Source organism: Mus caroli, unplaced genomic scaffold (genome assembly GCF_978045245.1).
Source record: "Mus caroli unplaced genomic scaffold, Mus_caroli_1 scaffold_2, whole genome shotgun sequence".
Classification (NCBI taxonomy): Eukaryota; Metazoa; Chordata; class Mammalia; order Rodentia; family Muridae; genus Mus; species Mus caroli.
The window spans coordinates 91,320,824-91,335,636 of NW_028227257.1; the positions used below are offsets into that span (position 1 = coordinate 91,320,824).

General features: G+C 34.2%; 2 protein-coding genes across 2 annotated transcripts; both read left to right on the forward strand.

Annotated features, from left to right (window-relative positions):
• The first annotated feature begins 2,252 nt into the window (after positions 1-2,252).
• Positions 2,253-3,188, forward strand: LOC110289574 (olfactory receptor 4C15-like). Its single transcript, XM_021155851.1, has one exon. It carries the CDS (start codon positions 2,253-2,255, stop codon positions 3,186-3,188), a length of 936 nt encoding a protein of 311 aa, XP_021011510.1.
• A 9,566-nt stretch (positions 3,189-12,754) lies between these two features.
• LOC110289511 (olfactory receptor 4C15-like) lies at positions 12,755-13,690 on the forward strand. Its single transcript, XM_021155743.2, has one exon. The coding sequence runs from the start codon at positions 12,755-12,757 to the stop codon at positions 13,688-13,690; it is 936 nt and encodes a 311-aa protein (XP_021011402.2).
• The last annotated feature ends 1,123 nt before the right edge of the window (positions 13,691-14,813 follow it).

Consider the following 14,813-nt stretch of genomic DNA (forward strand, 5'->3'; position numbering starts at 1 on the left):
TTCATGACACTGAAAATGTATATAAAATGTTCTATTTCTACGACTACAGATTAAGATATGGCACAGGAGAGGGCATTATGGTCAGAATGATTCATCTCATAAAGTGAAGTCATTTGATTTCAGTCCCTCTCCTCCACTTAAGAGTCTTCCAGCATTAGGTTTCTACATCTGAACTGTTAAGGAAATTGAGTGGTTGATGTTCTGAACTGCTTGAGTGGTGGTAGTCATGACCTGGCCTGTCTTAAAATGAGCTGAATCATTTAGATACTATTTGCCAAATATCCAAAATCTTTTAGAGAGGAGATGGAAGGAAACAGAATTTGCCTGTATTACAGAAACAATATAAGTGAGTTGAACTCTTTAATGAAATCAGCAGAACAATAGTGAGAAGAGAGAAATGGGATTGGGAATCTGGAAAGTACTCACTTCCCTGAAAGCCATGTAAATTAGCTATACATGCAAAATAACATTTAATTTAAAGATAATTTTTGAATAAAATATGATTGACTTATGAACATATTAACAAAGGTAGTAATTAAACTAATATTTCAACTTTAACTTGTTTATATAGAAAACCAATATTTCACTTGTTTTAAATATATTTTAAAGCAACTATATAGATAACTTTTCTGTTTATTTCCTCTGATAGTTTTAGATATAAACACACTTTGTGTTTACAAAAACATCCTATTATCTGCAGATAGACTGGTGTAGTAGTGATCTTTATTACAAAAATTAATGGGAAGGAAATAGTAGACAGACAGTTGTGCTCGACGAGAGACATAGTCCAAGATCATTGCTCAAGGAAATGGTTCAATTATCAGTTTCTACAGTGATATATCTTGAGCAAGACCAGGGACAGGACTTTAGTGTTCAAATTTATGACTCTTAGTAATAAGAAGACCATGGATAATTTTAGAATAAATTTAAATATAAGTCCTTACAGGAAAATATACAGTTCAAATCCAAGAGAATTTGAAGACAAGAGAGGATTGATTAAGCACCATGACCATGGAAAGACTATAATAGTTTAAGTATGCTGTGTATGATGTCATACTATGTTAGCACATGAGCTCCACTTTTAATAATGTAATGAATGATCTGAAAACAGATATCTCGTTTTTCAGAATTTTAAAGAAAAATTGATTTTGTGGTTTTAATCTTGATGTTTCTAATAAAATATTTTGATAACAACAATATACATTCAAAATATTTTTCATTGTACACTATATAAAATAGCTACAATATCAATAAATAGATGCTTAATTTTCCCATGTTTCTTTTATCCTACATACTATAAAAATGCTTTATAGTTAAAGTCTTAGGTAATTATATTTTCAATGATTCTTTGCTTTAGAAACCTCTATAGCATTTAATAACAAGGGAGGAAATTGATAATCACTAAATGTTAGTGTTATAAACTAATAAAATATTAGTATATGGACTCGTACCCTGATGTAATCTATATTCATTTAATTCCTACAATAAAATTTTAAAACTGAATTTATTGGTATAAAAACTATAAACATGATTATAATTTGAAGTTATTTCTTATATCTTCTTTGAAAGCATTGTTTGAATTTATTTCAAATTCATACTATATATATCAAATGTATATCAAATTGGTATTATTTTAAAAACACTTTAATTAAAAAATTTATAATACTTTGATCATAATTTCTCCTACTACAATTCCTTCCAACTGTTTTCCAACTCACTAACTCTCAAGATTTTCTTTCTTTCTAAACACTCACACACACACACAAACTCACAACCATACACACATATACAAACTTAATACATATACCCATATAACATATACACGGTGACATTTGCTTTTCTTTTGAGTGCTTCAATTTTCACATCAGCATATGTATGTACCATTCTTAACAACAATGCTAACATCAAGTCTCACATGTTCTTGTTAGTTGACAGTTTGTGGCATATCATGATAAAACTATGGATCTGACAGGTTGTGATGGCATATTTGTAATCCTAGCACTTGGAAGTGGAGGAGCAATGATTGAGAGATTAACATCATCTTTGGTGAAATGATTATTTGAAGTCCAGGTCGACCTACATTAACTTTTCCCGCACCTCATTAAAAAAGAAAAAGAACCATCTGTTTGTCTTTATGGATCCAAAACCCTGAAGTTGGCAGTTCACGTCATGGCACAAGTGTGAAAGTACATACAGCATTTTCAAACTCTTTACATATACACATTTACTTTGTAGAATTTTTTGGAAGAAGCATGCAAAACCAGACCATTGTCACTGAGTTCATACTTCTGGGACTTTCACAGAACCCAAAAGTTGAGAAAATACTATCTGTTTTGTTTTTCTTGGTCTACCTTGCAACTATTGGAGGAAACATCATAATTGTGGTAACAATTGTATTCAGTCCTTCACTTTCTGGCTCCCCCATGTACTTCTTTCTATCTTTTCTATCCTTCCTGGATGCATGTGTTTCTTCCGTAATCACACCCAAGATGATTGTTGACTTCTTCTATGAGAGGAAGACCATTTCCTTTGAATGTTGTATGATACAACTCTTTGCTGTCCACTTCTTCACAGGGGTGGAAGTGATTGTCCTGTCAGCCATGGCCTATGACCGCTATGTGGCTATTTGCAAGCCCTTGCACTACTCTTCCATCATGACCCAGAGACTCTGTGGCATCCTAGTCGGAGTAGCTTGGGCAGGAGGCTTCTTGCATTCTATCATACAAATTATCTTCACTTTGCAGTTGCCCTTCTGTGGCCCCAATGTTATTGATCATTTTGTTTGTGACTTGTTCCCATTACTAAAGCTTGCCTGCACCAATACACACATTTTTGTCATTTTGGTATTTGCCAATAGTGGTTCTATCTGCATCATTATCTTCTCTATTTTGCTTGTTTCCTATGGTGTCATCTTGTTCACTCTGAGAACCCACAGTTCTGAAGGGCGGCGTAAAGCTCTCTCCACCTGTGGATCCCACATTACTGTTGTGCTTTTGTTCTTTGTCCCTTGCATATTAATATATGCACGAAATAATTCTGAATTCTCATTTGAGAAAAATGTGTTTATATTTGATGATGTCCTGACACCAATGCTAAACCCTTTGGCTTACACTTTCAGGAATAAGGAAATGAAGAATGCCATCAAGAAAATGTGGAGGAGATTGTTTAATATTTCTGATAAGCATTAAATTATTTAATTTATGTGGCCAGGGAAATGGCTCAATTTGTAATAGATCTTGCTATATATACATGAGAACCTAAGTTTGGATCTTGATGTTTGTTTCCATCTTGATGTACATTTCCGATCCCAGTACAACTACATTAAGTTTTAGGTATCAATTTACTAGGAGCTCCAACTTAAAAGTCTGTTTTTAGTTTCCTTAACACACCCTTTCCCATACAATCAACTGGGCCGACTCTTTTTAACCCTTACCCAGATTATCTGGGAATTGTTCTATTGCCCATTGTTACACACTGCTCTTTCCATATGTATTCTATACCCTTCAATGTCCAAACCACTATGTAAGTACATCTATACATCACCACATAGGCTCTCTCTCTTTCCTGGATCTCCTTATTGTGTTCCCATGTTGTCCAGCTCCCTCCAGAGCTCCCATAGCCTTCCTGCTCCTAAACTAACTCTCTAAAAGGATCTGCCTTTATAGAAGCCATAGGCTCCCTAAATAATAACCCAGAATCTCAACAATTTCTGTTTCAGTAAGTATAATAGAGAAATTGTTAGTGTTTGATGGTTCACATTTATTTAACAGATATACAAATTTACAGTGTATAATTATATCAAGTAATTTTGTGTCAAGACACAAATGTAAAATTTATATAGAAAGAATAGACCTTCTGTATCTTGCATTTGTAGACTATTGAAATTATGGTGCTTCTGTATAATATCATTCCAAATATTTTCAAGAATCATTTAATTTTTCATGTTCTATGGTGTTGTAATAGATACAAAAGAGATATGAATCAATGCTTAAAAATATAAAGTACCAAATGGTTTGGTTTGTTTTCTTCTGGAAGAGTCTAATGTGCAACTTTAAGTTTTCTATCAAGATATGGACTCAGTGCTTAGTTCTCTTGTATTAAATATGTTTTTAAATCATCTTACAGATAAATTAAAGGAATGAATATCCTTTGACATCTGGACTCTACATTTTCAGTTTTTAAATTATGATTCAAACTATAAGTAGAGTCTTTTTTTTTTAATTCCATTATCTGATAGGGTTTTATTGTGAAGATTGTTGCAAATTTCAGGCATACTTGGTCTTCACAGAGAAGCAGTTGTCAAAAGGATCAGAAGACTTATGAATTCTTTTTTTGTTTGTTTGGGTTTTTGTTTGTTTGTTTGTTTGTTTGTTTGTTTGTTTTGAGACAGGGTTTCTCTGTGAAGTTCTGGCTGTCCTGGAACTCACTCTTTAGACCAGGCTGGCCTCAAACTCAGAAATTTGCCTGCCTCTGCCTCCCAAGTGCTGGGATTAAAGGCGTGTGCCACCATGCCTGGCTGACTTATGAATTCTTAAGATGAATTTTCTTAAAGAGGAGAAAAAATTACCCCTCCCCACTAAAATCAGGCTCAACTAACAGGTACCCACTCTCATCACTCTTGTTCAATAAAGTGCTTCATGACTTAGTAAAAACAATGCAATAGCACAAATAAACAAGGTGGGCTTGACAATGAATAGTTCTGATAGTCATCTTCACACAATCTACAGCCATTTTGTAGACAAGCCTTCAGGCACACATGAGAAGAATTTTCATGATTAGACTAGTCACTAGAAACATCACTGAGGGCTCCTCTTGAATACTTTTATTGATGTGGGAAGATCCACTAGAAAAATGGGAGCTTTTTTCTTGATTTATGCCATAAATACTACACAAAAGGAGAAAGGTAGCAAAGCATAGATCTTCACTGATCTGCTTCCAGATTATGAATGCAATGTGATAAACTGCCTCAACCTATTGATGTCATATTTACCAACCACAATGGACTGACCCATGAAACTGTTTAAGCCAATATACTTATCCTTCATTAGATTCCTGTGTTGGGAATTCTGTTGCAGCAATGAATAACATAGCTGATAAAAAATTAGTATGAAGAGTGAGGTTTGTGTTATAAAACACATAATCATAGGTTTCTGATCTGTAGTCTTCACAACTGATTTGTAGCTTTAATGTCAAAGAGTTTGGTACTTTAAGCTAGAAAAGCCCTAGCATGCCACAGATAGTGTTCCATGGGACACTCTGGTAAGACCTTAGAAAATAAGAATACTGAGAAACAATAGACAATGAAAGCCTTTATCATGAAATTTCAGAGTGAACACAGGACTCTAACAGAAAATATACAAGGGGTCACTTAGATGGTATTTGGCTGAAGAGTCTGTTTTCCTTTTCACTCTGTCCTGAGAAACTGGTTGAAGTTAAAGGAAACACTTTAATTTATTTGGTGAGAAGACACTTCAGGACAACAGCATATTCAGTATATGGGCTGGCCTTTTTCTTTTTTTAAACTGTATTTGGCTAGGTCCACAAGGAAAGTAAGCAAAAATATGGGTACACACACACACATACATATATATATTTCATTCATTCATATATATATACATTCATATATATATATGGATGAATGAAGTGGGGTTTATGGGGAATATTTTTAGCTACTTAAGTTTAGAAGACAAGATGTGTGTTGAAAGTGTCTCATTATCACAAAAAAAGCACTTTGTGCACTGTAATAATAGCAAGTATGATCCCAGGAAAAGATGCAATCAATAAAAGGATCGAACTTGTAAAATGTGACCTTATCCAAAGGAATAAAAACAGTAGCTGAGAATGAAGCAGAAAGAAAAGCAAAAATAATTTATCTCCTTGGAAGAAACGGCTAGAAAATGGCTTTCCTGGGATTCATACACAGAAGACAACAGTCAGAGTGTCAGGCTATCTTGACACCTCCAGCTAGAGGTGTCAGTACTGTCTTTGGTGCAGTACGGTCTTTGTGGGGTTAGTTTTGTAGAAAATTTCCAAAGGTCTTAATCATTTGTGAACACTGTATATTGAAATACTGACATGAAAAAAAAATATACCTACTAGTGTAATAGTTACATGAATGTTTTATAGGTAACCAAACTCCTTTAAATTGGATCGAGAAGATTTCTAGAGAAGGAAATACATGGCAGCACTGGAAATTCATCAAGAGTGTGAGGAGCAGATGCAGAACACAACGTACATTATTGACATAATCATGGCCATGTCAAGGATGCTAATGCCTCAAACCCTTGGAAAGCTTTCACTGGGTTAACTTCAGAGGAAGGAAACCTTCCTCTTGTTCTATTATGGATATTTATGAATGAATGAATGAATGAATGAATGAATTAGTTATAACCATTTAAATGCAGAAACAATCAACTACAGCTTCCTTTCTAGGATGAGTTCAACCTGAGACTGCTCTCCTGCAGGGACATCCTATGAAGATCAATTAATCCACCTCCTCCTCTTTCCTGTTGTGTAAAATGAGCATGTAGCATTTCCAGTTTGTTCCTGTTGCATCTCTACCAGAGCACATGTTCCAATCAATCACAGCTTTTCTGTACATGCTTGTTATTTTTTTTTTTCATTTCCTTCCACCTAATTCATGGCAATCTTAAGTCTTTGAAGATAGCAGCATAAAAACTTATGAAAAAGTTCAAGGCCCTAGGGGAGAAGGGGATAATACTTTTCTTTCTTTCTTTCTTTCTTTCTTTCTTTCTTTCTTTCTTTCTTTCTTTCTTTCTTTCTTTCTTTCTTTCTTTCTTTCTTCTCTCTCTCTCTCTCTCTCTCTCTCTCTCTCTCTCTCTCTCTCTCTCTCTTCTTTTTTTTGGGGGGTCATAAGTGGACATGATGGCAAACTTCTATATATTTGTGTTTATATCCACAGGACACTTCTTAGCCCATATAGAGTGTCTTCTCTATGCAGTATGTAGTGCTCAGTGCAAAGACCTATACATCTTATAAGTTCAGAGTAAGTGATGATCTAGAAAACATCTTGGAACAGAATCAAAGAATATCATAGGAGTTTGAGGAACCTGAAGATTGCTAGCAAAGATTATCTTTTGGATATAACATGATTACTGCAATTATGAGAAAAACAAAACAAAACAAAACAAAATAAAACACCCCCCCCATCAAAACCTCCAGCATTTGTTGATACTTGCACTAAACCTGCACAAATTTCGTCATGTGGAGAGAGAGGGAGTCATGAATCCTAAGGCCTCACTGAGGATCTATTCATAATTCAACTTTCTTGGTTAAGCAGCACCATTTTCTATAAGCTTGTAGCATCAGGAAAGTTGCCCATGATCCAATGAATAATCCTCTATCCATGTTCATAAAAGCAACTCTATAGCCAATAGGCCAAAAACAAAAGACTAAATATAGGAGGGAGTATATTCAGGAAGAAGAAGGGGTCAGTATAATTAGAATGGTGAGAAGACATATAGTCAATGTGGTCATAGTACATTTTGTATATGTACATAGGACCTTTGTAAAATTACAAAAGTGTTTCTAGAGAAAATGGATATTTTTATTAATGTATACATCTTTAGATTTTTATGCATAATATGTTTCTTTAATGAACAGTCTTTGCTAGTGTTTTCCTGAAAGAGTGAATATTACTTTTACAGATTGATTGATAAATTTCTTGTGACAGAACTCAGCTCTTATTCTGCATTTTGATTATGCAAAACTTTTATATAAATTATGAACAGTGACATCACAATCTATCCATAATACTAGAGTTTTCTAATTCTGAATGTGAAGGTATATGAAAATTTTTCATATAGAACCAGCCCCAAATCTTTAAAAACTTTGGATGGAAATTAAACTATCACAAACTCTCAAATCAGTAAAAAAAAAAAGTTCATAGAATTATGTCTCAGATACTCTTGAAGTCAGAAATCGTGCAAACCCCCAGGGAGCTGAGAGTAAATCTCACAGGTAGATGACCTCTCAGGGAACTCACTAAACTTCAGGGGTAGCTAGGGAGTGAATTTGGCTCCTTCCTTTTCCCTTTCTTATTAAATCATGTTGAATATGGCATGAAGGAAGCAAATGTGAATCTTTCACCTTCGCTGTCAGAACTGGTCTTCTTGTTGGTTGGTGTTCAGAAGGAAGAGTTGACTAAAACAGAATTTTTGTCACCATTACATGAACTGACCTCAGTAGAAACTAGGAGATGCTTGTCTTTCGGTTTTAAGCACAGTCAACACAAGGTGAGGCTCACTAGGAACATTTATGCACCTTTGGAGATATTTTTAAATTTGGAAAAAACATTTTAAATTTGGATGCTGTGGTTGGGCTATTGTGTGTTTAATGCAACAAATGCCATTTCACTTCAAAATTATGCTCTTGAAAAATTTTATTAACTGTGGCTCTCATATTCCTTACCTTCAATGAGGATTTCCATAGTCAAAGTTTAGGCCACATAGAAGTGAATGAAATGATAGCCTAGACAACCAGAAATTAGCACTTAAAAAATAACTGTTCAAGTGGCTAAAAAGTAAGTTGTTATTGTACAAACTCTATTCTTCCCTCTTTTCCTTCTTCTTTCCCTCACTCCCTTTCTTCCTTCCTTCCCTTCTTTTTTCCTTCTTCATAGACCATTTATTCACTTCATTTTTATTCATTTGTTTGATTTTAATGAGAATTAAAGTTATTTTCAACTTCAAATTGAAACCAATGAATATACAGGGAAGCATTTTTTTCCTGTACAATATGCAATAAAACTTTACTATTATGTTCCAAATACATACTCCATTATATACTAGTTTAGTCATTATTCTAATGCTTGGATTGAAAGTAGTATGCTTTGATGTTTGTAAAGAAAACGATGTAGGATCACTCCAGAAAAACTGCGGGTAAACTCAATACAACACTGACAAAGACGATAAAATGTTTTGTTTCCATGGCTACACACTAACGCATGGCACAGGAAAGTGAAGTCATCTGACTTAAATTCCCCTCATCCACTTAACTGTCTCCCAGGATTAGGATTCTACCTCCGAACTGTTTAGGAAATTGAGACACTGATTCATAATTTGACTCTGGACAGATTGATTGAAAATGATCATGCCCTGGACCCTCTCTCAAATTGATCTGAATCACTCAGATATCAAAGGAGAAATTTCAAAAAATTCATTAGGAAGGAGATGGGAAGAAACAGAATTTGCCTGTATTACAGAAATAGTAAGATAAATCAGTTGAACCATTTAATGAAATCAGTGGAGAAACACTGAGGAGAGAGGAAAGGGATTAAGAATCTTTCCCTAGTAGGGCATGGGGGGCACACACCTTTAATCCCAGCACTCTGAAGGCAGAGGCAGGCAGATTTCTGAGTTCGAGGCCAGCCTGGTCTACAAAGTGAGTTCCAGGACAGCCAGGGCTATACAGAGAAACCTTGTCTCGAAAAACCAAAAAAAAAAAAAAAAAAAAAAAAATTCCCTGACAGCCATTTAATATGACATTTGACTAGTTCCACACGCAAAATACTTTTTAACTGGTAGATAATAGTTTTAGATTATTGGCTTAGGATATTTAACACAAATAACAACTTAAAATAAATTTCAACATCATCTTATGTTATTGCAAATAACAATGGAATTTAGCATAAATGGCAATCTAAAATAGTATTTCAACATCAATTTATTTTGTTATTGGTAATAATATTTCACATGTGTAAAATATATTTAAAAGCAACTATGTAGAGTGGCATGTCTGTATTCACTATGACAGTTTTAAATATATTCTCACTGCATTTACAAAAACATTCTGTTATCTGAAGATAGATTACTTTGCTGTTATTACTTTTATTTCTTATATCAGTGGGAAGGAAATAGTAGGCAATACAGATAGCTAGGCAGAGGGAAAGACACTTCCCAATATCACTCCTCAAGGAAATGGCTCAATGATTAGTTTCTACATTTAGAGGTCCTGTGCAAGACCAAGGAAAGCTTTTTATTGTTCTAATGCATGACACATAGGGACAAGAAGACCATAGGTAATTATAGAATAAATTTCAATGTAAACCCTACATGATAGTGTAGACTTGAAATCCAAGAGTATTTGGAGGCAGGAGAGGGATGAATTAGCAGTGTTAGCATTTATGGAAACAATATAATAGTTTAATCATGTTCTGATGATGTCCTGCTATGTTAGCACATGAAATCCACATTAATCAATGTAAAGAATTATCTGAAAACACATATTTTTTTTTCAGAAGTTTAAAGGGAAATTGTTTTTGAGTTTTTTAAATGTTGATGTTTATTATAAAATATTTTGATAATACTAATATCTATATTAAAAATATTTTCACTTGCATAGTAACTAACACAGCTTCAATATCAATAAATGAGCACTTAATTTTTCCATTATTTCTTACTTAACATACTATAAAAGTTCATAGTGGAAGTCTCAATACTATTCATATTTTATATATTATATCATGTGATTTTATTTTGCATCAATCTTATTTTTATTTCATGCCTCTTAGGTATATTTTAGGTATTTAATATCAATGATCCTTTGTTTTAGAAACTTTTATTGAATTTAATAACAAAGAAGGAAATTGATAATCAGTAAATGTTTGTTTTATAATCTAAAAAAAAATATGATGTTATGTCATACCTTAATGTAATCTATTCTTATTTAATTCCTAGAATAAAATTTTAAAATTGGTTTACTGGTATACTTATCATAACATAGCTATAATTTGAAGTTATTTTTTATGTTATCTGAGAGCATTGCTTGGAATAAATTTCACCAAATTTGTATAATTTTAAAAATAAGATATTTTAATTTAACATATCAATATATTTTAATCATGTTTCCTCCATCCCCATTCCTCCCAACACCATCCCACTTCAGTACCCCTCAACTTTTTTCTCTCTCTAAACACACACACAGACACACACACACATAGACAAACACAGACACAAACAGACACACACACACAGTAACATTCCATTTTTTTTTTTTTTTGGAGGACTTCAGTTTTCAAATCAGCATATGTATGCTGTCATTGTTAAAACAAACAATGCTGGCATCAGTAGATTTGCTTATTAGTTTACACTTTGAAGAATATCTTGAAAAAACTATGGATATGGCAAGTTGTGGTGGCACATATAATAATCCTATCACTTGAATGTGGAGGAGTGATAACCAGAAGATCAAAATCATCTTTGTCTAAGTGTTTATTTGGAACCCAGGCTGAGCTACATCAGACTTTTTCAACACTGGAAATAAAGAACCATCTGTTTTCTTTCATGGATTCAAAACTTTAAAGGCTAGCAGTTCATCTCATGGAACTTACATGTTACACATAAAGAAATTTTCAGAATATTTGACAACAGAAGTGAGAAAATAGTGAGAATTTTTCTATCAATATAATATTTTATTTTGTCTATTTTTATATGTATTATTTTTGCTTTACAAGTTGAGTTTTTCATGCCTGTATACAATGAAATATAATATTCCAACTTCTTCAGTATCAAAAGCAAAGACTTCTGCTCTACTTTTTTTTGTTGCTTTTGAACCCACTCAATCCAGTTAGTGCTGCTACTATTAGTATGGGTATCACCCCATTCAGTGGAACATTGGAAACTTCCTAGTGACCATACCTTCTTTAATGAGTGATTTTTTACCTCCTCATGACTAATCCATTTTCAAATATAAGCAACCTCATAGGACAGTTTATTTATATGTAAAATTTGTTCCTGCCACATGACACATTCTTTTACTCACATATTTGTAACAGAAGATATATGTGTGTGTATATAAGCACACACACACATACACACATACATACACACACACACACACAAATCTATATATGTGTATAGCTAAACAATCAATACACATTTTGTGGACAGATTTCAGTTGTGCACATAGAAAAGAAAAACCTATAACATTTAATTATGTTTACCTAGGAAAAGTGAAATCAAGACCTAGATTATTTACATAAATGATTCATGCAAGAGTTTTCTGTTGGAAAGGTAGCTAGGGTTTCAAGTGGATAAATTATAAATAGCACTTATAGGGCATTTTAATGAGCGTCTCATTTAGATGTTTTCCACTTGAAACTCTTAATCTTTGGAGATACAAATGTAAGTTGTATATTTTAAACAATATGTGTTATAAGATATTGACTTTATTAAATTTTCATTGTATTCATAATTGATAAATAATTAAGTCTCAAGACTCAAATTTGTATTCAACCAATTGTTTCTCTGTTGTCTGTGATTTTCAGGAACTTTCATTTGTAGGTCATTGGTTCATTGGTTCCTGATCCTTTTACATTTAGTCCTTTGGCTATCAAGATGCCTCACTCATATGCAAAAAAAAAAATAGTAGATTCTTTCACCAGTACATAGAGGAGTAGAACATGAAAACACCCTGAAGTTCTCACCGAGATAAAGTATTTCAATTATCTGCCTCTTCAATCTATAAAGTCATCCTGTGCCCGTTGGCCTGCGTCTCCAAAAAATCCCAGATTATTAATATTGTGTTGGTTTGATCCTAACATCTTTAATTATAACTTTAGCACAAAACCCAGAAATAATAACTTCTGTCAGGTACTGTTGACAATAAAGTTGAGTATTGAGCATATTTTTGCATTATTTCATTTGTAGATGACAATATTAAAAATATATCAACCAAAATTTCCTCATAATTTCAGGTTTATATGAACACATTCACTTTGTACCTTTTAAGAATTATGCTAAACCAGAGCTTTGTCACTGAGTTCATACTTCTGGGACTTTCACAGAACCCAAAAGTTGAGAAAATACTGTTTGTTTTGTTTTTCTTGGTCTACCTTGCAACTATTGGAGGCAACATACTAATTGTGGTAACAATCTTATTCAGTCCTGCACTTTTTGGCTCCCCCATGTACTTCTTTTTGTCTTTCCTTTCATTCCTGGATGCATGCGTTTCTTCTGTAATCACACCAAAGATGATTGTAGACTTCTTCTATGAAACGAAGACCATCTCCTTTGAATGTTGTATGATACAACTTTTTGCTGTCCACTTCTTCACTGGGGTGGAAGTGATTGTCCTGTCAGCCATGGCCTATGACCGCTATGTGGCTATTTGCAAGCCCTTGCACTACTCTTCCATCATGAACCAGAGACTCTGTGTTATTCTGGTGGGGATAGCCTGGGCAGGAGGCTTCTTGCACTCTATCATACAAATTATCTTCACTTTGCAGTTGCCCTTCTGTGGCCCCAATGTTATTGAGCATTTCATATGTGACTTGTTCCCATTACTAAAGCTAGCCTGCACCAATACACACATTTTTGTTATTTTGGTGTTTGCCAACAGTGGTTCTATCTGCATCATTATTTTTTCCTTATTGCTTGTTTCCTATGGTGTCATCTTATTCTCTCTGAGATCTCACAGTTCTGAAGGGCGGAGTAAAGCTCTCTCTACCTGTGGATCCCACATTACTGTTGTGCTTTTGTTCTTTGTCCCTTGCATATTAATATATGCACGAAATACTTCTGCATTCTCATTTGAGAAAAATGTGTTTATATTTGCTGATGTACTGACACCATTACTAAATCCTATGGTATACACTTTCAGGAATAAGGAAATGAAGAATGCCATCAAGAAAATGTGGAGGAGATTGTTTAATACTTCTGATAAAAATTAAATTATTTAATTTATAAATCTGAGGAAATGGCTTAATTTGTAATAGAACTTGTTATGTGTACATGCGTACCTAAATTTGAATCTTGATGTGCACTTCTATCTTGATGTGCATTTCTGACTCCAGGACATGTAAGGCAGGTCTTGGATATCAAATTATTGGAAATACCAACTTAAGATTTCATACTTCTAGTTTCTTTATATATATATATATATATATATATATATATATATATATATATATATAAACCTTTCCCCACACTAGCAACTAGGCCCACTTTTTCTACCCCATAAACCTTGATTCTCTGGGAACCATGCTTCCTTGCCTATCAGTTAGGTATTGTTCCTTCCATATGTATTCTATACCCTTCATGATCTGAACCACTGTGTAAACATAACTTTGCCCCACCCCATAGGTGTTCTAGCCATTCTTGGATCTCCTCATAATGCTTGCCATATTGCTGAGCTCCCTCTAGAACTTCCATATGCTTCCTGATCCTAAATACCCTAACTCTGTATCTATTCCTGATAAAGAATACATAGGCTTTCTAAATATACAATCAGCTTTACATCCTGCTCTTAGTGAGTAGGATACAGAAAAGTCTGATGGTTTACCTTTATTTAATAAATCTTAGAGGATACAGATTATAATTCATGTATGAGCACATAGATGTAAAATTTACTTATGAAGAGTATATCTTTTAGGAGTTCAGTGGCCAGATACCCACCCACACCTAAAGCCTGTGTGCCTCTCAGGAGGTCCACATTAACCAAAGACACAGGTGAAAATCTTTCTCAAATACCCAAGCCAGCTGGGACAACCATGGAGCCCAGCTGATGTGGGACCCAATCCCCTTGTCCCCTTGAGTTCCACCTTTCTTCCTGTCTGCTGTCTATCCTGGGCCAGATCTGTAGCCTGATACCCACCCACACTCTACAGCCTGCTTGCCTCCAAGGAGGTCAGCAGTAACCAAAGACACAGAGCCCAGTTGATATGAAGCCCATCTGCCCTGCCAAGCTCCACCTGCCTTCTGATCTGCTTCTCCACCCAATACAGATCAATAGGTCCCATACCCTCATACACCACAGCCTGTTGTCTCTCAGGAGGTCTGAAGAAACCAGGGATA

What these genes read in the sequence shown, in the direction of transcription:
- LOC110289574 (XM_021155851.1), top strand. Translation starts at nt 2,253, where the DNA reads ATGCAAAACCAGACCATTGTCACTGAGTTCATACTTCTGGGACTTTCA.
- LOC110289511 (XM_021155743.2), top strand. Translation starts at nt 12,755, where the DNA reads ATGCTAAACCAGAGCTTTGTCACTGAGTTCATACTTCTGGGACTTTCA.